The sequence below is a fragment of the Geotrypetes seraphini genome, chromosome 5 (genome assembly GCF_902459505.1).
Source record: "Geotrypetes seraphini chromosome 5, aGeoSer1.1, whole genome shotgun sequence".
Classification (NCBI taxonomy): Eukaryota; Metazoa; Chordata; class Amphibia; order Gymnophiona; family Dermophiidae; genus Geotrypetes; species Geotrypetes seraphini.
The window spans coordinates 176,755,991-176,782,123 of NC_047088.1; the positions used below are offsets into that span (position 1 = coordinate 176,755,991).

A 26,133-nucleotide genomic window follows, 5' to 3' on the forward strand; every position below is an offset into this window, starting at 1 on the left:
CTTTGTTGTCTGGTTTCTGCTTCCCTCATCTTCTCATTCAATTCCTTCCATCCACTGTCTGTCTTCTCTGTGTCTTCCATTTGCTATGTTACTGTTACCTTCATCCCCCACCCCCTCAATTGGTCTGGCACCCATCTTCTTCCCTCTGCTCCCCCCATAGTCTGGCATCTCTGTCTTCTTCCCTTCCAGCATCTTCTCCCCACTCTCTGTTCGCCATTTCCCTTCAGCGTCTTCTCCCCACTCTCTGTTCCCCATTTCACTTCAGCGTTTTCTCCCCACTCTCTGTTCCCCATTTCCTTTCAGCATCTGTTCCTCACCCCCCCTTCAGCGTCTGTTCCTTTCCACCACCACCCTTCCCTCTCGCTACCTCACCACCCTTCAGCACCCCTCGCACGGTCCGACCATCTCCCCCTTACCTTTGCGGTGCGTTATAAGTTTACAGACCAACTTGCTCAAGCCGCCGGAGTCTGTCTGCAGTCGCATGTGTCTGTGGGTGGAAGCTTCTTCTCTGACACAACCGCAGGTAACAGCCACAGTGTCATTCGCTAGTATGAACATCTCTATGGGTAGGACTTGATATATTTATAGACAGATCTAGGTCTCCAATTAATGTTAAGAAATCCCTTGTAATAGATAAGGTAGAATTATCAAATTCAATATTGAAATCTTCCAGGATAATAGGGTTTAGAGCCAGATCCCTAAGGCTATGCCCATCGGAGATCAGTTTAGCAGCTGTGTCTATTTGAAATGTAGTGTAACCATAGGCACTAATTAAATAAGTTTGAATGCCAAGGGCCGCTTAAGCTCACCAAAGGCCACTTCCGAGAAAAACCACACCCATGCTCAGGCTTGGGCAAGCTTAAGCATCCCTAGGCATCTCTCTGCACCTGTGATAGACACCTACAGTATAGGCGACCTGCCTTGGGGTTTTTGTTCTTTTTTTTTTTTTTTTTAGAAAACGTGCATCCTGATTGGCTGGTTAGACAGCAGTAGACCTTTAGTGCACACTATTTTACTATGCTCTATCATTTGTGCAATTAGCATGGGTGCACTTATAAATATAATATAATAATATAATAAAATTGCTCCAACTGAAACAACTAATAGAATTTTCTGTGTTCATAATTCTTGATTATGGTCCCCTATTCTAAGATTTATGTAATTAAAACTCATTCATCAAACTGAAAAATGTCTTATATATTTTGGCTTAAATGCTTTTCATAAAGCACTTTGTATGGTTTCTGACTTTAAAAGTGCAATGAATCAGTCTTAATTTTCAAATACTCCAAACATCCCAGAACATTTCTCAACTCTGCAACATTAGCACTGAGTTTGTCATTATATTGTTCCAAGAAAATGAAGCATTACAAAAAGCATATTTTAAACTGGTTTTCACTATTCTTATAATAATAGCAATTTCATATCAAAACAAGTACAATTATGAAGAAAATTGGGATATTACAACAAACTGTTCTCAATAAATTTTCTTACACAGTAACATGGCTAAAAAATAATTAAGGCTCGAGATTCAAAAAGTTTTCATGAGTAACTTGAGAATATGACTCTTGAAATTCTTTTTTTTAATTTGTATTTATATGTACACAATTCCAGTAAAATATCTGAAAACAGAAATATAAGAACAATAGACGCAAGCAAGAATACACAAAAACAATAAAAGCAAATGAAAAACGCTATCCAATGACCTTCACATATTAGTTCTTAATACCGAAAAGTGGAACATGGAAAATGGAAGCCAAAGAGAGAAAACATACAAAAAAACAGAAAATGAAATTTACCACTGGAGGCACATACCTAAGAACTGTAGACAATATATTAAGCAGCATTTACAGCAGCAACTTTTCTTTTTCTATCAGGAAAATAACTTAACTGAGGGTCTCATAGAACAGTGTTTTTCAACCGCTGTTCCGCGGCACACTAGTGTGCCGCGAGATGTTGCCTGGTGTGCCGTACGGTCAGGGCCGCCATCAGGGCAGTACCACCAGTACTGCATTCAGGGGCCCGGAGCTGACAGGGGGCCTGGGCTCCCCCAGGGTCCTAGGCCACAGTCTAGGGAGAGGGGCGGTCCGCCCCAAGTGGACAGGAGAGAGCTGGACGGGGGACCCGCGGAGTTCAATACATCTCGAGCCGCAGGCTCGTCTTCTGTTCCTGCCTGCCCTGCAGCTAACATATAGCCGATCGCAAGCATTCCCCGATGTCAGCGCTGACGTCGGAGGGAGGGCTTAAGCAAAGCCTGCCCTCCGACGTCAGCGCTGACGTCGGAGAATACTTCCGTTCGGCTATTTGTGCGCGGCAGGGCAGGCAGGAAGCAGAAGACAAGCCTCGCGGCTTGAGCTTCGTTTTGCTGAGAAAGTTGCAAAGATGGGCTGGGAGGCAAACACGGAACACAAAAGGGGGGAGGGAGTGCGTTTTGGACACAAGGCATGAACTTGGGAGAGAGGAAGGGAGGGAAAGAGATGCTGAGGTGGGGGAGGGAATGGGTTTTTGGACACAGAAGGCATGGACTTGGGAGAGAGGAAGGGAGGGAAAGAGATGCTGAGGTGGGGGAGGGAATGCGTTTTTGGACACAGAAGAAATGGACTTGGGAGAGAGGAAGGGAGGGAAAGAGATGCTGAGGTGGGGGAGGGAATGAATGTTTGGACACAGAAGGCATGGACTTTGGAGAGAGGAAGGGAGGGAAAGAGATGGTTGTGTACACGGGGAATAGAAGAAAGGAGAATTTTTGGTCATAGGGAGGGAGTGAGGTACAGATAGTGGCATACCAGGTGGGGGGGCGGTCTGCCCCACCCCGGGTTTACGTCCCAAGGGGGTGCACAGCTGGCCACCCTCCAGTGTTGTCCCTAGGCCGGCAAACTGCGGCTCTTTAGCCACTTGAGTGCCACCGCAACCATCGGGAACAGGCCGGCGCCAAGTTCTCCCTGCTTTTCCCTATGGGGCTGGCCAACTCTCGCCACTCGCGTCAATTCTGACGTTGGAGAGGACGTTCTGGGCCAGCCAATCGCTGCCTGGCTGGCCTAGAACGTCCTCTCCGACATTAGAATTGACGACGGGTGGCGAGAGTTGGTCGGCCCCGCGGGGAAGAGAAGCAGGGAGAACTTGGCGCCGGCCTGTTCCCGATGGCGGCGGTGGCACTCAAGTGAATTACTTTATATATAGTCAATATAGGCACAGAGTTAAATTTTTTAACATTTTCTAATGGTGGTGTGCCTCGTGATTTTTTTCATGAAACAAGTGTGCCTTTGCCCAAAAAAGGTTGAAAAACACTGTCATAGAAAATATGCTGAACAGAAAATTTAAAATACATAATATACCAACGCCCAAGGTCCTTTGTGTGGCAGCAGCTTAAAATGAAATGGCCCTCTGGTCCCTCTTGACCCTCACAGGATCTTGATCTCTATTAGCATAGTGTCCCCATCCTCTCTTTCCAGATAAAGGGCATAAATAGGCTTACTTTTTATACTTCTGAATGTCCAGAAAATATATTTTCTGAGGACAAGAAAGACTATAAAATCCTCATATGTGAGTGATGTCACCCATGGAGCTTGGTACAGGAAGCAGTTCCCCAGCAACTTCCCAACTGCTGCTGTCATGTGGGTCCTCCTTTGCCTAAACTTTTCTGCAAAGCTGTTCAGATCTGTCACTTCAATGCCTCATTTTTTAATTTCAGCTTTTTCACCCTGTAAGTCTTGCCACTGTCATGTGGTCCTCTTTCTTGAGTTCCTTGATAATTCCTTATTAAGTTTTTGTTTTGTTTTTTCACGTTAGCTCATTGTAGACTGCCTATAGGCCTCAGGCTCCCAGTTGGAGATTTTTTCCTCCATTGTGTTGTTTGATTTCATTGCAGCTATTTTTCCAGATGAGATGTCACAAAAGATCCCTCTAATTAGATTCTCTTTTCTCAGATATCAAAGAGGGTATTTCTGTCTGTACTATAGAACCTCTCTTTCATTGATTTTTTTTTTATGGGAGGTGGCTTAGGCTGTCCATTTAGGTAGAGACAGAGGAGGAGCCCAGGACAAAGCACTGTATATTTATCTGAGAATCCATGGTGCAAATATCTTCCAATGACACATTTGATATCTAACCACCTAAGTCTATTGAGGAGTGTAGTTATCAATATAGGCTATCATTAAGATATGCTACTTTACTACTAATGTGCTATTTTAGCACACATCCCATTTTATACAATGAAACATAGTTACTGTATTTCCCCAACAATAGCCTGCCCCACATTATAGGCCGCCCCATCCTATAAGCCACAGAAAGAGCTTATTTATGTTTTAAACCTGTAAGATAAGCTGCCCCATGTTATTAGCTGCGGCGTTAATGATGTAAAATACGGTATACTGCTTAGTTTAGAAGTTTCTGCCACCAACTTAATTAATAGCAAATATACCAGTATCTTTTAAAAATCCTCCTGTCTTTCCCTCGCTGGACGGCTGCCGGCTGCCTCCTCCAATCTCATGGCCAGGGGTGCAGGGCATGAGGGAGCTCCATCCTTTTCATATCTTTTTGGAGTTGCAGTCTTCAAAATTGTACACAATATTCTAAATGAGGTAACCAAAGTCTTATACTGGCCATACCTCTTACTGTGCACCCTAGCATCCTTCTAGTTTTCACTATCAACTTTTCAACCTGTTTGGCCACATTAACATCATTACATACAATCACACAATCACTCTTCTGTCATGCATGTAAGTTCTTCACCCCCCTAAACTGTACCGTTCCTTCAGATTTTGCAGCCTAAATGCATGACTTTGCATTTCTTAGCATTAAATTTTAGCTGCCAAATTTCAGACCATTCTTCAAGCTTTGTTAGGTCTTTCTTCATGTTGTTCACACCATCCAGGATGTCTACTCCATTGCAGATTTTGGTATCATCCGCAAAGAGGCAAGCCTTACCTGATAGCCCTTCAGCAATATCGTTAATTAAAATGTTAAAAAGAACAGGCCCAAGAACAGAACCTTGAGGCACACCATTAGTAACATCCCTTTCCTCGGAGCGATATCCATTGACCACTACCCTCTGTCATCTTCCACTCTACCAGTTTCTGATCCAGTCCATCACTTTGGGGCCCATCTGGAGGTCACTCAGTTTATTTAATAGACGTCTGTGTGGAATACTGTCAAAAGCTTTGCTAAAATCTAAATACACCACATCTAGCTCACTCTCTGGTCAAAGAAGTGGATCAGATTTGTCTACAAGACCTACCTCTCTAGTGAATCCATAATGCCTCCAGTCCTGTAATCCACTGGCTTCCAGAAACTTCACCATTCTATGTTTTAAAAGCATTCCCATTAATTTGCCCTGAACTATTGATGATCTCCCCTCTTGTTTAGCATTTAAAAATCATGTATGCAAGTTATTTTTAGTCACATTATGGTGACACTCTCCTGGAGGGGTGGTGTTTAGAGCGGGACTAGAAAATAAGTGTGTTTAATTATAATTTGTTATTTTATGTAATTGGTTTTATTTGTATTTTATGTGTGCACTTTTGTAACCCTCCTAGGCTGTTAGGCAGTATATAAGTCTGATTGATAGATAGACAGATAGATAGATAGATAGATAGATAGATAGATAGATAGATAGATAGATAGATAGATAAGTAAATAAATAATTTTCTTTGAAGAAAATTGCCCATCCAAAAAGTAAATGCAAATTTCTGTGGCTGCATTGCATCTATAGCAAGTGTCAAAGTAAATGTGTCTGCAAATGTTCAAAGGTTCGAGAATAAAATGTGCTTGTAGACTTCGCCCTGATGAAAATTGTTGCATAGGTTTGGATTGTTTAAATTAATTTTGAACTGTGATCAGCCCCTCATTTTTTCTTGTATATACAGGGATTTGGTGGATCAAAGCTTAGTTCTCTATCGCTTGGTCAAGGCCAAGGACCTATAGCCATGCGAATGTCAGAGAAGGCAATAAAAGAAGGCAGCTGGGTTGTTCTACAAAACTGTCATTTAGCAACATCATGGATGCCAACTCTGGAAAAGCTTTGTGAGGTAAACTGAATATGACTTTTCTTTGGACAAATGCAGGAGATCTTATTTTGAAGGACTGACTTAAATTTAAGAAGTGACTAAAAAAAGCTGCTATTAATATATATGTAAGTATGGCATACACAAATACTAAGGGGTGTGTTTTGAACATCTTTTGGATGCAATTTAAAAGTATATCTGGATTTTCTATTTTCAATGACAATAATGTATATCTCAAAAAATTTTCCCAACAGCATGTGCACCTGCTCCAAGGCACTTGTAATTGTCAGCTACCTCTTTGTTTGGACATAGGGCTTGATTTAGAGGAGAGATTGGGGGGCAATTATACTTATCTCTTTGGTATTTAAAACCACCTCAAAAATACAGTCTTGGAGCTTGGCTCCTTAATTTCACTCCTTATGAATGTGGACTTTAGCAAAATTCAGTCCTTACATGTATAAGCATTAGAACTTATATAAAGGGACATTTTCGATATGACAATTTAATACCAAGTTTAGATGTTTTGCAGAAAATGTCCAAAAATCCAGAAGAGAAAATAACCATTTTCAAACCAGGAAATCTTTATTTTCCTAAAAAAATGGACATTTCCTAAATGTGTTTGTCTACAGTGTGTCTGGTTTTGAACCATTAAAAAAAAAAAAAAAAAAGTCCAAAAGAAAAACACACAAAAACTAGCCATTGGAACATTGGAGGAGCCAGCATTCTAAACAGACTGGCCATACAGATATCCCAGCAGAGCAGCGGGGCACCCTAGGGGGCACTGCAGTGAACTTTATATAAAAGGTCCCAGGTACACATCTCACTATAAACCCCTTACATTATATGGTGAGCCCTCCAAACCTCACTCAAAACCTGTATCCATCTGTATACTTCCCCAAAAGCTCTTATGCTTGCAGGTATCACCTATATTTCAGTACAATAAGTTTTGGGTGGGGTTTGGTGAGTTCACACTTTCTGCCATAAGTGTTCTAGTTAGAGTGGGATATGGGCCTGGGGCTGAAGTCCACTGCGCCAGTCATTAGGCTACTCCAGAGACCTGTTTGCTGCTCTTAATAGAACTGGCCATTACATCTGAAGCTGTCATTCAGGCTGTTATGCACTATTTCATTCACATCTTTGGGGATGGGGATGGGTGGGATGGGGTCAGTGACCAATGGTGGCGATTGGGGGGGGACATTCCTTCATGCCTACAGTGGTCATTTGGTCAGTTTGACCACCTTTTTGGCACTTATTCATTATTGAAACAGGTCTAGCCTCAAACATTCAAGTTTTGATCTGGATGTTTTCTGCAATTATTACAGAAAAACATTCAAATCATAAATCCACCCTAATCCTGCCCAAAACATGTCCCCAACATGCCCTCTTTAAATTTAGATGTACTGCAGACAAACAGCATAGAGAATCATCTAAATATTGTGCTTCAAAAATGGTAATTGTGGACATTTTAGCAAACAAAGCGTCCAAATGCCGCAATCAGTGACATAATAAAAAAACAAAAATGTCTAAAAAACACTGCCTAAGTCAGCACTTGGATGTCCTAATTGCCTGGACATCCAAGTGCTGATAATCAAAACTATTTTCCTAGACATCTAGCAAGGAGTTTCCTCCACTGTGCATTTAGAGTTCAAAGAGGCATGTTAAGAGATGTATTATGGACGCAATAGGCTTTGACATCTTGCAGGGATAATCAAACCTTTCCCAAGATGTCCTGGATGGAACTTAGACGTTTTGAGCTAGACCTCTTTTGGAAGCCTCTAAGTGCCAAAAAAATGTACCCAAAATGACCAGATAACCCCATGCCCCCCTCCCAGTGGTCACTGACCCCTTCCCAACCCTCAAAACTCTGAATAAAACAGTACATACCTGTCTCTGGAACAGCAGTATCTGATATGGGAAATTCTAGTAGAGCATCACACAAGTGTCTTAAGTAGCTTGATGGGTGGGCTAGTGAACCATAGAGAGGAGGAGCCAGACCCATAAAGCATTCTAACCACAATATCAATGATGTTAAGTATGAGCCCATCAAAACCCTATTATACTACCATAAAGGTGCCACCTAAAGCCATAAGGGCTATTGTGGTGGTAGTAGGTTTTGTGGGAGTTTTAGAGGGCTCACCATAAATTATAAGGGGTAAATGGTGTGATGTATATAGCTAGCACCTTTTATGTCAAGTTCACAGCAGTGCTTTCTAAGGTGCCCCACTGTTCTGTTGGCATGTCCATGTGGCCAGTCCATTAGAATGGTGATCCCTCCTAAGTCTAAATGATGCTGATTTGGATGTTTCTAACTTGGGACATTTTTGTGGTCGAAAATGGTGAATAAAGTTAGAAGTCCTGCCAAGACATCCAAGTAGGTGATTTTTGAAAAAAAAAATTATTTGGACATCCTGTTCTAAAATGGATGTTTCTGTGCTTCTGAATTTGTACATTTAGTGGGAAAAATCCATGTTGGACTTAGACGTCCTTTTTAAAAATGGCCCTCTATATGATATTTTTGGGAAGATTTTCTGTTCGAAAATGAGTCATGAAAGACGCAGACTTCTGTGATTGGCTATACCCCCCACTGCTCAGCCAATAGTTGGAAAGTACTTACTTCATTAAAAAAAACCTCAAATTATTTAGAAGGGGTTTTCAAAGGGAAATCCCCATACCATAAATGCTGATTCATATTGCAAACTACATTAGGAATTTGAATGAAAATTCTTTAAATAAGGCTACAATTCTCGTAAGGGACATAAGGAATAGCACTCCTTAAATAGAATCTAACAGTTCACACAAGGGACATCCAGTCTAATTCGGCTTTTAAGCCATGTGGTTCAAGAGATCCCAACTCAAAAATCCACCACTGCTCTTTGTAATTTAGCAGTGACTCCTCTGTGGCTAGCTTTATCTGTTCTCATTGTTTTCTTGGACACTTTGGGAAATATATCTTTAAGCCAACACAAAAATAAGATGCATCCTTGCAAATTTCTCTGCTAGGTTCTTTGCTTTTACTTCAACAGGTACTCGGTACCAAAAAGAAGTTCTCTCCTTCTCTGACTCCTTTGTCCTTCTCCATGGTGAGAACTGGGACCAGGGCTGCCAATTGCAGCATCTTCCAACCCTCCTTCTTCAAGCTTCTTCAAACTAACTAGAAGTTCAGATAGACATGGGGTAATTCTATAACAGAGCATCTATGTCAGGGGTGTCCAATGTCGGTCCTCGAGGGCCGCAATCCAGTCGGGTTTTCAGGATTTCCCCAATGAATATGCATTGAAAGCAGTGCATGCAAATAGATCTCATGCATATTCATTGGGGAAATCCTGAAAACCCGACTGGATTGCGGCCCTCGAGGACCGACATTGGACACCCCTGATCTATGTGGTGCCTATTCTGTAAATAAAGTAATTGCCTATTTTCCTATATCACTAATAATAAAACTCTAAGCGCGCATGTTCACTCCTACCTGCGTGATCCGTAGTTCCATGGCCGAGAAATGTTAGTGTGTGGCACAGAAATGTTAACGTGTTCGGCATGTGCGTACATTTGGATCGTGTGCGCATGATGGTTTGCTACAAGTGTGCACGTGGCGGTTTCCTGTATCCTGCGGCGGTTACTATGCGCCAGTTGCCCTTTCCACTGCATACAACACAATGTGATTAAAAAAGAAAAAGGTATGTGGAAGAAGGGGCATGATAAACAGGCAGTGGGCAGGGACATTGACAGACAGACAGAAATAGAGACACACACACTGAAAGACAAGTAGGTGGGAGTGAAAGACACACATAGGACAGGGGGCCAGGGAGAGAGATAGAAAGAAAAAAGCAAAAAACAGACAGCGGACAAGGAGAGAGAGAGAGAGACACACACACACACAGAAAAAAAGACAGACAGACAGATAGTGGCCAAGGAGACAGCAAAAAAAGATAGACAGACATACAGCGACCAAGGAGAGAGAGAGACCAAAATAAAGAAAGACAGACACACAGCGGCCAAGGAGACAAACAGCAAAAATAAGACAGACAGACAAATAGTGGCAAAGGAGAGAGACCAAAATAAAGAAAGACAGACAGACAGCGGCCAAGGGGAGAGAGAGACAGAAAGACAGACAGACACATCTATTCTAGCACCCGTTAATGTAACGGACATAAATACTAGTAGAATAATAATAGAAGTGGTAAAATACCCGGGTGTGTCTGACAGCATTTGTCTGAAGAGACTTTAGATGGATTGGTGGCCTGGGGTGGTTGCTAGCTGCTTGTGATGTATTAGTTGGTGTATGAAAACGTTTGTGTGGCTGTTTCTTTTTATTTTATTGTAAACTGCTTTGATGCTTTTGGAATTTGAATAAATCAAATCAATCCCACTGCAACTGAAAGAATGTCAAAACTCAGCCAAGTTCTTTAAAATGCTGTAAAATTTTGCATAGTTCTCTTTTCTATACTTTATTACAGTTCACCCCTCTTATCTCTCGTCTAATTGTACGTTGATGCTATGTGTCTTAAATGTATATGTCCATTGTTTTAGACTTTGTCCTCCCCTTTTTATCATTGAAAAAAGGCTAGAATTTTGTATGTGTTTAATCAAATTTTAAATAAAACTTGGAGCATAATATGATTATACTAAAATTTGTATCTAAAGCACATGTGTCAAGCACAAGGCCTGTGGGCCGAATCCGGCCCGCCTGGCCATTTTATATGCCCTGTGGAAATGCTCCTGGCCTTGGAGTCATGGTCTGGGAACTTCCCCTTCTCATGGCCCAGCCCCAAGACTCTGGGTGGTTACTGTGGCCCAGCATGTCTTCCCTCTTCTCTCCACGTTGGTCCGATATCGTCCTCACCTTCTGTCATGTTGAAAAATCTGCCAGCCTTGGCAGTGATTCAGCGACATTGTCAATGGCTCCCCTTCCTCCTTTCTGTCTGCCGTGGTCCACCTGGGCAGAAACAGGAACTTGCATCACTGGAGACAGAATTGTTAGTGTGACAGAATTGTTAGCAGGGCCGCCATCAGAAATTTCTGGGCCCATTACTGAGCAATCCTATTGGGCCCCCCACGCACCCCTTCCCCCCCCCTCAACACCCCATCCCCTTCTTCCATGGGCCGAATACACATATACTTTTTTGCTAATGCTCCACCTAAGCCAGTCCCGTAAAATCTTCTCACGTCCATTGGGTGATTTGGCATAGAGGAGATATTCATAAAAAGAACGTCCGTCAAGATCTTTACTCATAGACTGTGCCATTTGCTTTAAATCATCTTCCATCATTAATCCAAATTGCACAATTCTTTCTCTGTCTTTGTCCTGAATGGTATCTGGCCACATTGCTGGATCCTTCCAGTCAACAAATTTAAGAGCAGGCGCGGAGAACGCATTTTTAAACAAATGTAGTTTATCCTTGTACTCCTTATGTAATTTTAATCATCTATGGATATGTTTGTATGTTTTTTGTTCAAATGGTTTTATTTATTTCCCCAAATTTATTTTTGTTATACGCATTGAAAATATTTGATATTGCGTTTAAATCAAAATCTCAATACACTTGAAACTTGAAACGAGTGCCCGTGAGATGTGGGAGGGTTAAATACTCAAAATTTAGAAGAATAACAATTTACTTAAAGTTTTTGCTACGCCAGCTTTCTGGTATCTTTACATACAGTGGCGTACGTAGCATATGTAACACCCAGGGCCCATCATTTTTTGGCACCCCCCCCTATCTGTAAGAAAAACATGATTTTTAGTAACAAACCACACGTCACACATGAGTACCTAGGAAAAGGCAGCATCTTAAATATTGCAGTGAGCAGTACATCAATACACCCATTGTAAAACTAAACAAGCCAGACCAGCACAGATTAATCCTACACTGTCAATCCTAACAGAAAACCATGTCTTTCGAACAAACAGAACATGGAAAATACCTTCGCCTAGTATGGAATATGTCATCACAAACTAATCCCTCACTCTTTTACAAAACTGTAGTGTGGATTTTAGCCACAGTGGTAACAGCCCTGACGCTCATAGAATTCTGAGCATCAGAGCTGCTACCACCACGGCTGGCGCTAAAAAACGCTCCACAGTTTTGTAAAAGGGGGGATAAAATAGAAATACACAATTTCAACGCTCTAGCTCAGAGGTGCCCAAACTTTTTGAGCTTGTGAGCTACTTTAAAATGACCAAGTCAAAATGATCTACCAACAATAAAATTAAAAAACACAAAGCACACTATACGCTGAGAAAATGTTAATTATCATTCCTATTCTGGGTTTTTTTCAAAGAGGGCAAGGCAGATGACTCTATGCATTGTCACCTCAGTAACAACCATACAAAAATAGACAAATATACCCTCCATCCTTTTTATTAAACCACAATAGCAGTTTTTAGCGCAGGGACTGCGCTGAATGCCCAGCACTGCTCTTGACGCTCATAGGCTCCCTGCGCTAAAAAACACTATTGCGGTTTAGTAAAAGGGGACCATATTGTAAAATATAGACAGCATATATAAATTCAGAACTGTGCATAGTAAGTGAAGGGAAGTTTTCATCTCTGGGAATTTACCCAGTTAACTATTAAGTTATTTGGGCAAATTCCTTTGAAAACTGTGGTAATACTGCCTCCACTTTGCTAAATTTAAAATAAAATCATTTTTCCTACCTTGTCTGGTGATTTCATGAGTCTCTGGTTGCACTTTCTTCTTCTGACTGTGCATCCAATCTTTCTTCCCTTCTATCAGCCTGTATGCTTTCTCTCCTCCACACCTCATTCCCTCCCCCAACTTTTTCTTCCTCTCTCCCTGACCTTTCTTTCTGTTTCTCTTCTTTCCTTCTGTTTCCCTGCCTGCCCCCTTTCTTTCTTTCTCCCTGCCGTTCTCCAAGCCACTGCTGCTGCCATCAGGGAACAGGAACCACCAATGGATAACAGGCCCCAAAGCCGACGCTGACGCTGACGCATGCTCTCCCTGCTTCGGGCCGATCAGTCTTCCTCTCCCCGACGTCAATTCTGCCGTCGGAGAGGAAGTTCCGCCCAGCCAGGCAGCAATTGGCTGGCCCGAACTTCCTCTCCGACTGCAGAATTGACGTCGGGGAGAGGAAGACTGATCGGCACGATAGATTAGATCGCCAAGACAAAGTGAGTCCTGGGTGATCGACTCACTTTGCCTTGGCGAGCTACTGGCGCCCCTGCCTTAGAACACTGCCTAGGACCCTGGGGGAGCCCGGGCCCCCTGTCAGCTCTGGGCCCCTGAATGCAGGACTGGTAGTACTGCCCTGATGGCGGCCCTGATTGTTAGTGTGGCAGAATTGTTAGTGTGACAAAAATTGAGGGTGACATCAGACCAGTGCAGAGAGAAGTGGGAGGACATGCTGGGCCGAGGAAACCTCCTAGTCTTGGGGGGTTTTTTTAAGTACGAAGGGGGAGGGTTTAAAAGCAGTGCCAGATTGGGTATGGGGGTAGAGCTTATGGGGCCAGAAACAGAGGACAGAGAGAGATGGGGGGCAATGATCTGAAGGGAGAGAAATTGGAAAGGGAAAGAGGGAAAGAGATACTTGAAGGGAGAACTGTTGGGAAGAGAAAGGGAAAAATGGTGGATCTGGGGTGAGGAAGAGAGGCAGGCAGGCAAGGGGAGAGATGGGATGGGAGGCAATTAGGAAGAAAAAAGGAGAGAAGTTGGATCTGGAGAAGGAAGGGAGAGAGATGCAGCATTTCTTTTTTTTTTATTATTTCCTTCCATCTCTTTGTTTAGCATCAAGAGGGAGGGAAGAGGAACAAAAGAAAAGAGAGGGAGCAAAATGTTGGACCATGGGGAGAGAGGAGGAGAGATGTCGTAATGGGAAGTAGATAGAAGTAAATAGGAGGCTGAGAAAGGAGTGAGATGGGAAATGGGAGAGTTAAGGACTGAAAGAAGATGGAATTGAGAGATAACTGAAAATTTAAAAATAAGGGTGAGAAAGAGGGCAAGATTTGAGTGGATAGAGGCAAAAAAAAAAAGAAAAAATTAAGAAAGCTGAATGGGAGAAATTAATACGTTGGAGACAGGCATAAGGAGGTAATAGAACAAGAGAGGAGAAAAAATGGATAGCAGACACTGGAAAGAGAATTAGTAGAATAATTAGTAGAAGATAGACAAAAAGCACAAAGAAAAACTGGGACCAAGATGATGGAAAAACTAAATGACCAGACAAGAAAAGTTAGAAAAAATAATTTTTTTTTCTATTTTGTGATTACAATATGTCAGATTTGAAATGTGTATCCTATCAGAGCGGGTGAACTAGGACCTAAAAGAGAGAGGAAAAGTCTTTTTTATTTATTTTGTTTACACTGCAGAGCCGGCGTGGGGTTACAGAGGTTGTATCCCTATACTTCTACTAAGACTAAGCATCTTAATAAATATAACAACATTAGAATAGCCTTACTGGGTCAGACCAATGGTCCATCTAGCCCAGTAGCCCGTTCTCACGGTGGCCAATCCAGGTCACTAGTACCTGGCCAAATCCAAAGGAGTAGCAATATTCCATGCTATCAATCCATGGCAAGCAATGGCTTCCCCCATGTCTTTCTCAATAACACACTATGGACTTTTCCTCCAGGAAATTGTCCAAACCTTTCATAAAACCAGCTCCGCTATCTGCTCTTACCACAATCTCTGGCAACGCGTTCCAGATCTTAACTATTCTCTGAGTGAAAAAAAAATTCCTCCTATTGGTTTTTAAAGTATTTCCCTGTAACTTCATCGAGTGTCCCCTAGTCTTTGTCATTTTTGACGGAGTTAAAAATCGATCCACTTGTACCCGTTCTACTCCACTCAGGATTTTGTAGACTTCAATCATATCTCCCCTCAGCCGTTTCTTTTCCAAGCTGACTTAGCCTGGGTTTTAGATTTCGGCCCCTTTTGTGATTGAGTTTGACACCTCTGATCTAAAAGGAGTCTCTAGTGTTAAGATAAAAAGATAAATGCAAACTTCTTTCAGAAACTGATTTAATCAGATGATAAAGTAAACATTGCACACTGGTTAAAAAATGATCTGTAGTGTTAAAAATATAAAAAGTAAGAATGTGCACAAAATATTAGGTCGCAGCGCACAAGTTTCTCGTCACAGCGCAGGACCGGCAAGATTGACTCATTTGAACTTCTGCAAGATCAGCATCGGAAGCGTGCGCTGGGCCGGAGAGATCTTGGGGAGCCTCCGACAGTGGCTTTCTCCCCTCTCTGCAGCTCTCCTTTACTTCCCAGCGCAGCGATTCACGAAGGCAGCCTCGGGGCTTTTGCTGAGTCGCGGCTGCCTCTGATGATGCAACTTCCTCTTTCCTCAGAGGCGGCGCGACACAACAAAGGACCCGAGGCTGCCTTCGTGAATCGCTGCGCTGGGAAGTAAGAAGAGCTGCTGGGAGGGGAGAAAACCACTATCAGTCTGGGAAGCTGCTGGGCAGGGGAAAAAAGGGACAGCTGCTACTGGAAAGGGAGAAGGAGAGATGCTTCTGGGAGGGGAGGAGGGAAAGGAATCTGGGAAGCTGCTGGGCCAGGAAAAAAAAGGGACAGCTGCTACTGGAGAGGGAGAAGGAGAAGGAGAGATGCATCTGAGAGGGGAGGAGGGAAAGGAATCTGGGAAGCTGCTGGGCCAGGAAAAAAAAAGGACAGCTGCTACTGGAGAGGGAGAAGAAGGAGAGATGCTTCTGGGAGGGGAGGAGGGAAAGGAATCTGGGAAGCTGCTGGGCAAGGAAAAAAAGGGACAGCTGCTACTGGATAAGGAGAAGAAGGAGAGATGCTTCTGGGAGGGGAGGAGGGAAAGGAATCTGGGAAGCTGCTGGGCTAGGAAAAAAAGGGACAGCTGCTACTGGAGAGGGAGAAGGAGACGGAGAGATGCTTCTGGGAGGGGAGGAGGGAAAGGAATCTGGGAAGCTGCTGGGCTAGGAAAAAAAGGGACAGCTGCTACTGGAGAGGGAGAAGGAGACGGAGAGATGCTTCTGGGAGGGGAGGAGGGAAAGAAATCTGGGAAGCTGCTGGGCCAGGAAAAAAAGGGACAGCTGCTACTGGATAAGGAGAAGAAGGAGAGATGCTTCTGGGAGGGGAGGAGGGAAAGGAATCTGGGAAGCTGCTGGGCTAGGAAAAAAAAGGGACAGCTGCTACTGGAGAGGGAGACGGAGAGATGCTGCTGGGAGGGGAGGAAGGGAAGAGAGTTACTGCTGGACAGGAGGCTGGGAGAAAGAAAGAAAGGGGGCAGGCAGGGAAACAGAAGGAAAGAAGAGAAACAGAAAAAAAGAAAGAAAGGTCAGGGAGAGAGGAAGAAAAAGTTGGGGGAGGGAATGAGGTGTGGAGGAGAGAAAGCATACAGGCTGATAGAAGGGAAGAAAGATTGGATGCACAGTCAGAAGAAGAAAGTGCAACCAGAAATCACCAGACAAGGTAGGAAAAATGATTTTATTTTAAATTTAGCAAAGTGGAGGCAGTATTACCACAGTTTTCAAAGGAATTTGCCCAAATAACTTAATAGTTAACTGGGTAAATTCCCAGAGATGAAAACTTCCCTTCACTTACTATGCACAGTTCTGAATTTATATCTGCTGTCTATATTTTACAATATGGTCCCCTTTTACTAAACCGCAATAGTGGTTTTTAGCGCAGGGAGCCTATGAGCGTCAAGAGCAGTGCTGGGCATTCAGCGCAGCTCCCTGCGCTAAAAACTGCTATTGTGGTTTAATAAAAAGGATGGAGGGTATATTTGTCTATTTTTGTATGCTATAAAAACCAAATACAGAGAGAGACTGAGAGCTGTTGACGAAGAGCTATGTGTGTGTCTTTCTTCCATTCCAGCCAGAATATCAGCTTTGTGTTCAGCCAAACAGGCCCAGGTTTCGCACTGAATAAAGTATTTTATAATTTTTATAATTTTTATTTCATAATAAAGTAATTATAAAATACTTTCTTTGTGTTTATTTGATTCCTATTCAAGAGAATTACTTTATATATAGTCAATATAGGCAGAGAGTTAAATTTTTTAACATTTTCTAATGGTGGTGTGCCTCGTGATTTTTTTCATGAAACAAGTGTGCCTTTGCCCAAAAAAGGTTGAAAAACACTGGTCTAGAAATTGAAAGCATCAAACGTATTGTCTTCTGGACTGTTTTTAATTTACAGTTTACACATATGGATGTAACAGACATAACTACATTTGTTGTAAAACATTTATTAAGATATCATTTCATCCCTACAATTTCTGTGTTCTTAAAAATATTATTTAACGTTATTTAATTTAGCGTGTAGGCCTAAAATTCCTTTGAATACCTCGTCCTCATGTATCAGCAACTTTGACAACATATTTATTTGGCTCATAACTTGCTGGCGCCCGATATTTTTAGCTCACAGTGAAAAAAGTTTGCTCACAACACCCGCCCGCTTAGAGGGAACACTGGTTAGCATACATTTGATTCATTAACACATCTTTAAAATGTTGGTACACATAAAATTAGTTTTGTATGATTCACCCATGTAGTATCCCTTTCATATTTTCTGCATTTACCCACCCCCATCCCTGTTTTACAAAAGCATATCATGGTTTTTAGTGCCGGCTATGGCAGTAACAGCTCCGATGTTCAAAGATTTTTATGAGTGGCGTAGTTCATACCGCTGTGTCCAGCGCTAAAAACGCTAGTACGGCTTTGTAAAGGAGAGGGTTAGTGACGCACAAATGATTGAAGTTTTGAAAACAATTGATGAAAGTACAAACAATTTGCATGCCCCCTGTCGGCCTGGAGTCAGGTCTTCCGCACTGATGAGCCCCTCCTTCCACAGCAATTTTCCCACCTCCGCTATAGTGGTCACTTTCTTATGAACTCCATTGATAGTAATAAGGAGCCCAAAGGGAAACAGCCATCGATATCTAAGGCTTTTCTGCTTCAGGACCAGCACTATTGGGCGAACCTCTCGCCTACATTGCAAAGTAATGGCAGAGAGGTCCTGAAACACTTCAACCTTATGTGTCTTCCACTCAAACGTGCCCAAATCCCTGGCCTTGCGCACCATCCACTTCTTGTCAGCATAATTCTGAAGACATCCAAAAATGTCTCTGGGGTATTCATCTCGCTTGGGCCCCTATGTGCAATGAGCCCGGTCCACTTTCAATACCGTGATGGGCTCTCCTGCTTCCTCAACAGCGGAGAAGAGTAAATTAAAGATCTGGGGGCATTGGGGGTTTCTTTCTTGCTGGTTTTGTGCTCCCTTCATTGATTTTGTTATTTCTTCTCTTTCCAACTCCTTGGGTGCTGTGAAGCTCATTAGTCGGATTATTTGGATCTTGGGAGTTATGTGATTATACTTGCTATTACCCTGGGGGGGGATGGAGGGACGGGGGAAGTTGAGGGCTGGGGTTGACATAAGTAGTTTTTTGCAGTTTTGGTGCATGTATTACTTTTGTGCTGTACTGCTGTTTCTCTATATTGTTTTTTGATATAAATAAACATTTACAAAAAAAAAAAAAGTTCTAATGTGCACTAAAAATTTTCTGTCAAAACAAATCCTTGAGATGAACAAATGAAGCAAGTGCCTGAAAACTAGGAAATCATCTAAAAAAAGGTGTAAAATAAACCAAAATATTTTTGCCCATAAATATCTGTATGTTAGCATTTTTCTTCTAGGTAAACCACAAAAATAGACATTAATCTGAATAAATAATGCCCATAGCAGCTATCATCTTTAAATAAATTATCATTGGTTAAAGACATCAGAGCTCTGGTTAGGAAATATTGCACAACAGACTTACTTTTACAGTGTAGTTGTTCTGCTTAGACATTGATATTCAGTTTGTGTTACCATTTGTGCATTATGTCTGCTATTTTTTCTTCTCTCCTCCTAGGATCTAATTCCTGAGACAACCCATCCAGAATTCCGACTCTGGTTGACCAGCTATCCATCTCCAAATTTTCCTGTGTCTGTACTGCAGAATGGAGTGAAAATGACAAATGAGGCACCAAAAGGTTTACGTTCCAATATCATCCGCTCTTACCTGATGGACCCCATATCTGATATGGATTTCTTCACCAGCTGCACAAAGCTTGTAAGTCTCTAAAATTATTGTGGTAAATATTCAGCAGGCAGTGTTTTTTTGGCTACTGCCAACATTCTGTCAAATAATCAGTGTCAGAATATGTTTGGGTACTGTAATTGAGTATCCGGGTTTATGAGGCTGGCTATCTCTTATCTGGTTAAGTGTGATATTCAGCACTTAGCTGCCTAAGTGAAACCGGATAAAGATAGGACTATGTTTTATGCAATCCAATTTGTCCAGTTAACTTAAGTGGTTAAGTGCCAACTCTGCCCCTGGACCTGCCAAAATATAATTCATTTTCAGTTTGATGGTTAGTGCTGATATTTAGCAGCATTAACTAGTTAAGTGCCTCTGAATATTAGCTAATAATCCTGCACAAGTGATTTAAATTACTTTGAATATTGACCACACTATTTTTTTACCTCTGCATTTGACAAGCAAGAGAGATTCTTTGGGATGGTGATTAAAAACTGTATTTAAAAAAAAATGCTGGACAGCTTTATGGCCTTCCTGAATCAGTATCTGTCCTACTGGTGGTAGTGAAGGAAGGATCGGGAAGCTGAAGCATAACTTCTTCATTTTTTGAATCAGTGCTGATATTGGCACTCAGCACCTCACAATCGGCCTTAGTTGGACTTAACTTGAAAATCCTGATTCTGCATCAAGATTTACAAAGACTAGGGGACACTTGATGAAATTAGAGTAAAACTTTTAGAACCACTAGGAGGAAATATTTTTTCACTCAGAGAATAGTTAAGCTCTGGAATGTGTTGCCAGAGGATGTAAGCGCGGTTAATGTAGCTAGTTTTTAAAAAGGTTTGGACAAGTTCCTACAGGAAAAGTCCATGGTCTGCTGTTGAGACTATGTATTAGGCCCCAACGCCTTTAATTGTAATCCTCTTCCTGGAAATGTCCAGTTATCTTTTTGATGTAATCTGCTTAGAACTGCAAGGTACAGGCGGAATAGAAGTCATTAATGTAATGTAATGTACATGGGAGAAGTCACTGCTTGCCCGGGATCGGTAGCATGGAATGCAGCTACTATTTGGATTTTTTCCAGACCCACTTCTGGCTAATAACATTCTTCTTTTTATGATATTGAGTTAAAAAGTGTTATTAATTTTGAGTACTTGAGAAACACTTAAATACCTAGGTGGCATAAATGCACATGAGACAGATCTCTTTCATTTGAAAGGAAACTCCAGAATGAGAGGGCATAGGATGAAGTTAAGAGGTGATAGGCTCTAGAGTAATCTAAGGAAATGCTTTTTACAGAAAGGGTGGTAGATGCATAGAATAGTCTCCCGATAGAGGTGGTAGAGACAAAGACTGTGTCTGAGTTCAAAAAGGCATGGAACAGGCAAGTGGTATCGCTTAGGGAGATATGGAGATAGTTGATGCTATGGATGGGCAGACTGGATGTGCCATTTGGCCTTTATCTGCCATTATGTTTCTATGTTCTCTTAGGCTTTCGTGGGTAGTGTTATGATTGTTGCTGTTGTCCGGGTCTCACCACGTCTGGGTAGGTAGAACTGACGTTTCAGCCATCAAGATATGGCTTTCTTCAGGGTATGCTGTAAGGTCTGCAGTTTGTCTTTATATATACTGACCTGATTGAGAACAGGGAGGACTGTTGGTCATGAATTTGAGTTTTGGTGGGAAAGTCTGTTGGTCTCAGATTTGAATTTTGGCCGGAAAGTTTGTTAGTAACTAATTAACAATTCTCCTCTCATCTTTCATAATCAAATTTTTCATTCCTCTCCCCTTAATATGGATAACTACACCAACCCAATTCCAGTCATTTGGGGTCATAGACCTACAAAACCATTTAATCATTTAACATTACCTAGTCAGTCAGAACGCATAGAAATTTTATCAGCTTCACCAATGACGTCTACTACAGATTCAATTTCCTCAATTACAGTCTCCAAAAATTTACATCTTAATATTGGTTTGATTAATGTCCGGTCTGTAAAAACCAAGCATCATTTACTCAAAGATCTGATAATTCAACACTCTTTTGACATACTATGCCTAACAGAAACATGGCTGACTGATGGAGAAGAAGCGTATTTATCTTACATTTGTCCCCCCGGTTATTCATACTTTTTTAATCACCGCCGCCTAAAACGCGGAGGAGGATTAGCCATTATTTCCCGTAACCAATTACTAACAAATATTGACTATTCCCCCCCTAACTTTTCTATTGAATTTCTACAATTTTCTTTTCAATTTAAACCAAAATTAGATGTTCTATTTCTCTATTTGCCCCCTCCTATCACGAGTGAGAATTTAACTCAACTTCAGTCACTCCTTTTCGATTTTGGTTCTTCTTCTTTGAATCCAATTATATTGGGAGATTTTAACATCCATTTTGATAACCCTGATAACTCTTTCACCAAAAATATCCTATCACACATCAAACAATTAGATATTCATCCTTTAATATCAGAACCCACACATCGATTAGGTCATACAATAGATATGGCCCTCATTTCAACCTCTTCAGTTGATAATTACTCATTAAACTTTTGTTTGCCAGTTCCCTGGTCGGACCACTATTTGATCTCATTATCATATAAAACAACACATATTAATTCCCACTCTCCCAAAAATAAAACAGTTAAATTTAGAGATTTTAATAATCTCTCCTTTGAAGCTATCTTAGCAACTCTCTCACCTAATTTCTTTGACTTCAATACTTCCTCATTGGATGAATCTCTAAATCACTGGTCTACCAATACTCTTTTATTATTAGACTCTCTAGCTCCTTTACAAACTAAAATTATCTCATCAAGGAAATCTATAAATCCCTGGTTCAATTCAGAACTTTCTCTTATTAAAAAACAATTGAGATCACTCGAACGTAAATGGAGAAAAAATAGATCACCAGTTAATACCGAATCATTTAAAGAACACTCTAAATTCTACAAATTAAAAATTAATCTTGCCAAAACTAAGTATTATTCAACTAAAATTTTAAAAGCTAATAATACCTCAGTACTCTATCGAATTTTGAATTCAATTACTTATTCAAGCAAGCGGAAAAATTATGAAGAACAATCCACCCTTACTGCTCAAGATCTTTCTACGTATTTTATTAATAAAATTATTAATATTAGGGCAACTTTTAACCCACACCAATCACTCTTATCCACTCATGAACAAACAGAACCCAGCCCATTTTCGTCGAAATGCTCTCATTTCAAAATTCTAAATTTAACTGAGATCGAAACTCTCTTTAATTCTATTAACATTAAAGGCTCCTCAGCCGATTCAATACCACCGTTTATTCTCAAGCGTTATTTCAGGATATTTGGTCCAGCAATTCTTACACTTATTAGTGAAAGCTTAAAACAAAGCTATATGCCAAAACTCTGGAAAAACTCAACTATTCGCCCCATCATTAAAGATCAAAAAATTAGTATTAATGACATGTCAAACTATAGACCAATAGCTAACATTTCTTTTCTATCAAAATTAACTGAGAAGATAGTTTTTAATCAGTTATCAGATTTCATTGAAAAAACCAATATTTTACACCCAAATCAGACAGGCTTTAGGCAACACCACTCAACAGAATATTCATTATTAGGTATGACCACATCCATACATTATTTCTTAGATCACCACCAGTCATTTTTATTAATTTCACTAGACCTTTCAGCCGCTTTCGATACTATCGACCACGAGCTTCTATTAAATAGGCTTCAATCCATTGGTGTTTCAGACCAGGTTTTTTCCTGGTTTCAATCCTACTTTTCCGATCGTACATCCTCCGTGTTATTCAATAATGAAACTTCTAATAATGTCTCCCTAACATACGGTGTTCCGCAAGGTTCAATATTATCTCCACTACTATTCAATATCTTTCTTGCACCACTCCTTACCCTGTGTCAGTCCATCGGTTTTAATGTCTTTGCTTATGCTGATGACATTCAATTATTACATCCCATTGATACTAATAACCCTTTGGATATTTCAACAATAACCATGAAACTAGAAAAAATATCAGATTGGTTAAATATCAACCGACTTGCGTTGAACATAAATAAATCAAATATAATGCTCTTTCCCTGGAAAGATAATTTAAGTATTAATTCCCCAATCACTATCAAGGGCATTCCGTTACAAGAAGTCAAAAAAATAAAAATCTTAGGGATTATATTTGATAATAAACTCACTTTTCACGATCATATCAGCAGTGTCGTCAAGTTATCTTTTTTTAGGCTCAGACAAATTCGTTCTATTTCCCAATTCCTTTGTGAAAAGTCTCTTAAAATTCTTATCCATTCTTTCGTTTTATCTAGGATAGATTATTGTAACTCTCTGTATAATGGTATTGCTCAAAAGGAACTTAAACACCTTCAGATTATTCAAAACACATCTATAAAATTGATTACAAAAGCAAGGAAATTTGACCATGTGACACCTCTTCTTAGGGAAGCACATTGGCTACCAGTCACACATCGTGTATCTTATAAAATATGCCTGCTTACATACAAAACTCTTCTTTTCAAAACCCCAGCATTCATTCACAAATATTTGATTCCACATACTACCAATCGAACATTAAGATCCACAGAACAACATCTGCTATCGGTCCCCTCTCTTAAATTCATAAATACTCGACGACAAGTTATCTTTTCTGTTTCAGCACCCCAAATCTGGAATTCTCTCCCTATCTATCTAAGGGAAGAAACAAACATAGAAAAATTCAAAGGTAAGCTGAAGAGTTTTCTCTTTAAAGATGCCTTTTCTATTTAATCTTTTCTACACAAATTAATAACAATTCTTTTACCTCTAATCTTTTACTGAAATATTCAGCTTTTTCCCTTCCTCATGTATTTTCCTTACTCGTTTTTCTATCTTTAAAATATATTGTAACTTTTACCCATGCTTTTCCTCATGTATCATGTTTTGTTTCGTTTTGTATTTTTTCTGTCAATAATGTGTTCAGTCTTATTTTAATGTATTATTCCCTTTTTTATTGTAATTTTAATAACATGTACATCGCTTAGAATATGGATTAAGCGATTAATCAAATTTTTAATAAACTTGAAACTTGAAACATTCCTGCCAAAATTCAAATTTGTGTTATGAATAAACTTTTACAGCAAAATTCAAATCTGAGATCAACAGATTTTCTCGCTACATTCAAATTTCTGACCAATGAACTTTCCTGCCAAAATTCAAATTCATGGCCAACAGTCCTCCCTGTTCTCAATCAAGTCAGTGGACTCCACTATATATAAAGACAAACTGCAAACCTCACTGCATACTCTGAAGAAAGACACAACATGATGGCTGAAATATCGGTTCTACCTACCCAGGCGCAGCGAGACTTGGACAACAGCAACAACTATAATGTTTCTTTGTTAAGGTTCTATAGAGTGGATGTGGTGGCTCGAGAGGACCCCACCTTTGGGTCCTTGGGCTTACGGGCAGGCTCATCTATTCCACCCTAGATGTCTGCCACTGCTTTGATGTGTCACATAACTTACAGACTCCTGTGTTTATGTAACAGAATGAAAGATTAAGTTCTTACCTGGATAATCTTCGTACAGACTCCTGTCAATATACACAGGAGTCTGTATGGCTCACCTTGTGAATTTTGCAATTTTCCTGCTTCCTGCCTTGGACAACACTATAGTCCAGATCTGAAGTTCTTCTGCTTATAGTTGGATGAACATGTATGAATAATTTACCTATGAAATAATGAGTTTGTTGAGCTTTGGGACCCCTTATGTATTAATGCTAGTTGCACCCATCAGGTTGATTCACCTATGTTGTAAGCATCTTTCCCTCTGGCTTCCCTTCCTGCCCCCAGTTGTCCAACATTTTTCCTCCCCAACCCCACTTTAAATATCCCTCCTTCTTGCATCCCTTCCTGCCTCCTGTTGTCCAGTATCTCTCCCTTCCTCCTTTCCCTCCAATCCCCATTCAAACATACTTCCTTCTCATTTCCTTTCCTGTCTCCTATTGTCCAGCATTTCTCTCTCCCTCTCCTCCAACCCCCTCCCCCAAACATATCTCCCTCTGGTTTTAAAAAAGATTTTGACAAATTCCCGGAGAAAAAAGTTCATAGTCAAGTTTTCAAGTTTCAAGTTTCAAGTTTTATTTCACATTTGATGAATCGCCTATTTCGAAATTCTAGGCGATGTACATAATAATATCATATAGAAACTTTAACCTAAATACAATAAAATCAATTATGACTCACATGAAAGATAGGGAAGGAGGGTAAAGTTACAATGGGGAAGAAGAAAAAAAAACAAAAAACCAGGGAAGAACGAAAGGTAGGGTAAAAATTTTCAAAGCTTTTCTTGCATATTTGTTTGAGTCAAATAAAAATTCGTTAGAGGCGTCCCTTAGTTAAGTTATAGATCGAAGGCGTCCTTAAATAAATGAGATTTTAAAAGCTTTTTAAATATTAGGATATTACTTTCTATTCTGATGTAATGGGGAAGGGAATTCTACCATTGTGGACCTGCAACAGTAAACATATCAGCTCGTCTCGTTCCAATGATTTTTAACGATGGCACAGTTAGTAAATTTTGATTAGAAGAGCGCAAAGATCTTTGGGGTTTGTATGGAATAAGTGATTTTAAAATAAATTGTGGTTCGCTGAATGTGAGGGACTTAAAAATTAGGAACATCAGTTTGTAGAGGATCCTATGGTTAACTGGTAACCAATGCGCGTCAATTAATAATGGGGAGACTATTATTATACTAGTCTGCTATTGGGACAGACATGGGGGAAGCCACTGCTTGCCATGGATCGGTAGCATGGAATGTTACTACTATTTGGGTTTTTGCCAGGCATTTGTGACCTGAATGGGCCACCGTGAAGATGGGATACTGAGCTAGATGGACCATTGGTCTGACCCAGTATGGCTATTCGTATGTTTCCTTCCTACCTCTTACTGTCCAGCATTTTTCCCTGTCCTCTATTCAAACATCCTTCCCTATCTCCCTTCCTGTCTCCTGCCAATCCAGCATTGCTCTTTCCCTCTCCTCTGTCCTTTAGGTCAATATGTCTCCGTCTTTCTCCCTCTACCACCCCTCCCCCACCATTACAACTTCTCACCTTCCATTCCTT

At 40.8% G+C, this 26,133-nt stretch overlaps 1 protein-coding gene across 1 annotated transcript in view; it reads left to right on the forward strand.

Moving 5' to 3' along the window:
• DNAH7 (dynein axonemal heavy chain 7) overlaps window positions 1–26,133 on the forward strand; it is a 707,015-nt gene that overhangs the window by 579,392 nt on the left and 101,490 nt on the right. Inside the window, exons 52-53 of the mRNA XM_033944671.1 lie at window positions 5,859–6,020; window positions 18,840–19,040. Of these exons, the coding sequence (XP_033800562.1) occupies window positions 5,859–6,020; window positions 18,840–19,040 (363 nt within the window). The remainder of the gene's footprint in view (window positions 1–5,858; window positions 6,021–18,839; window positions 19,041–26,133) is intronic.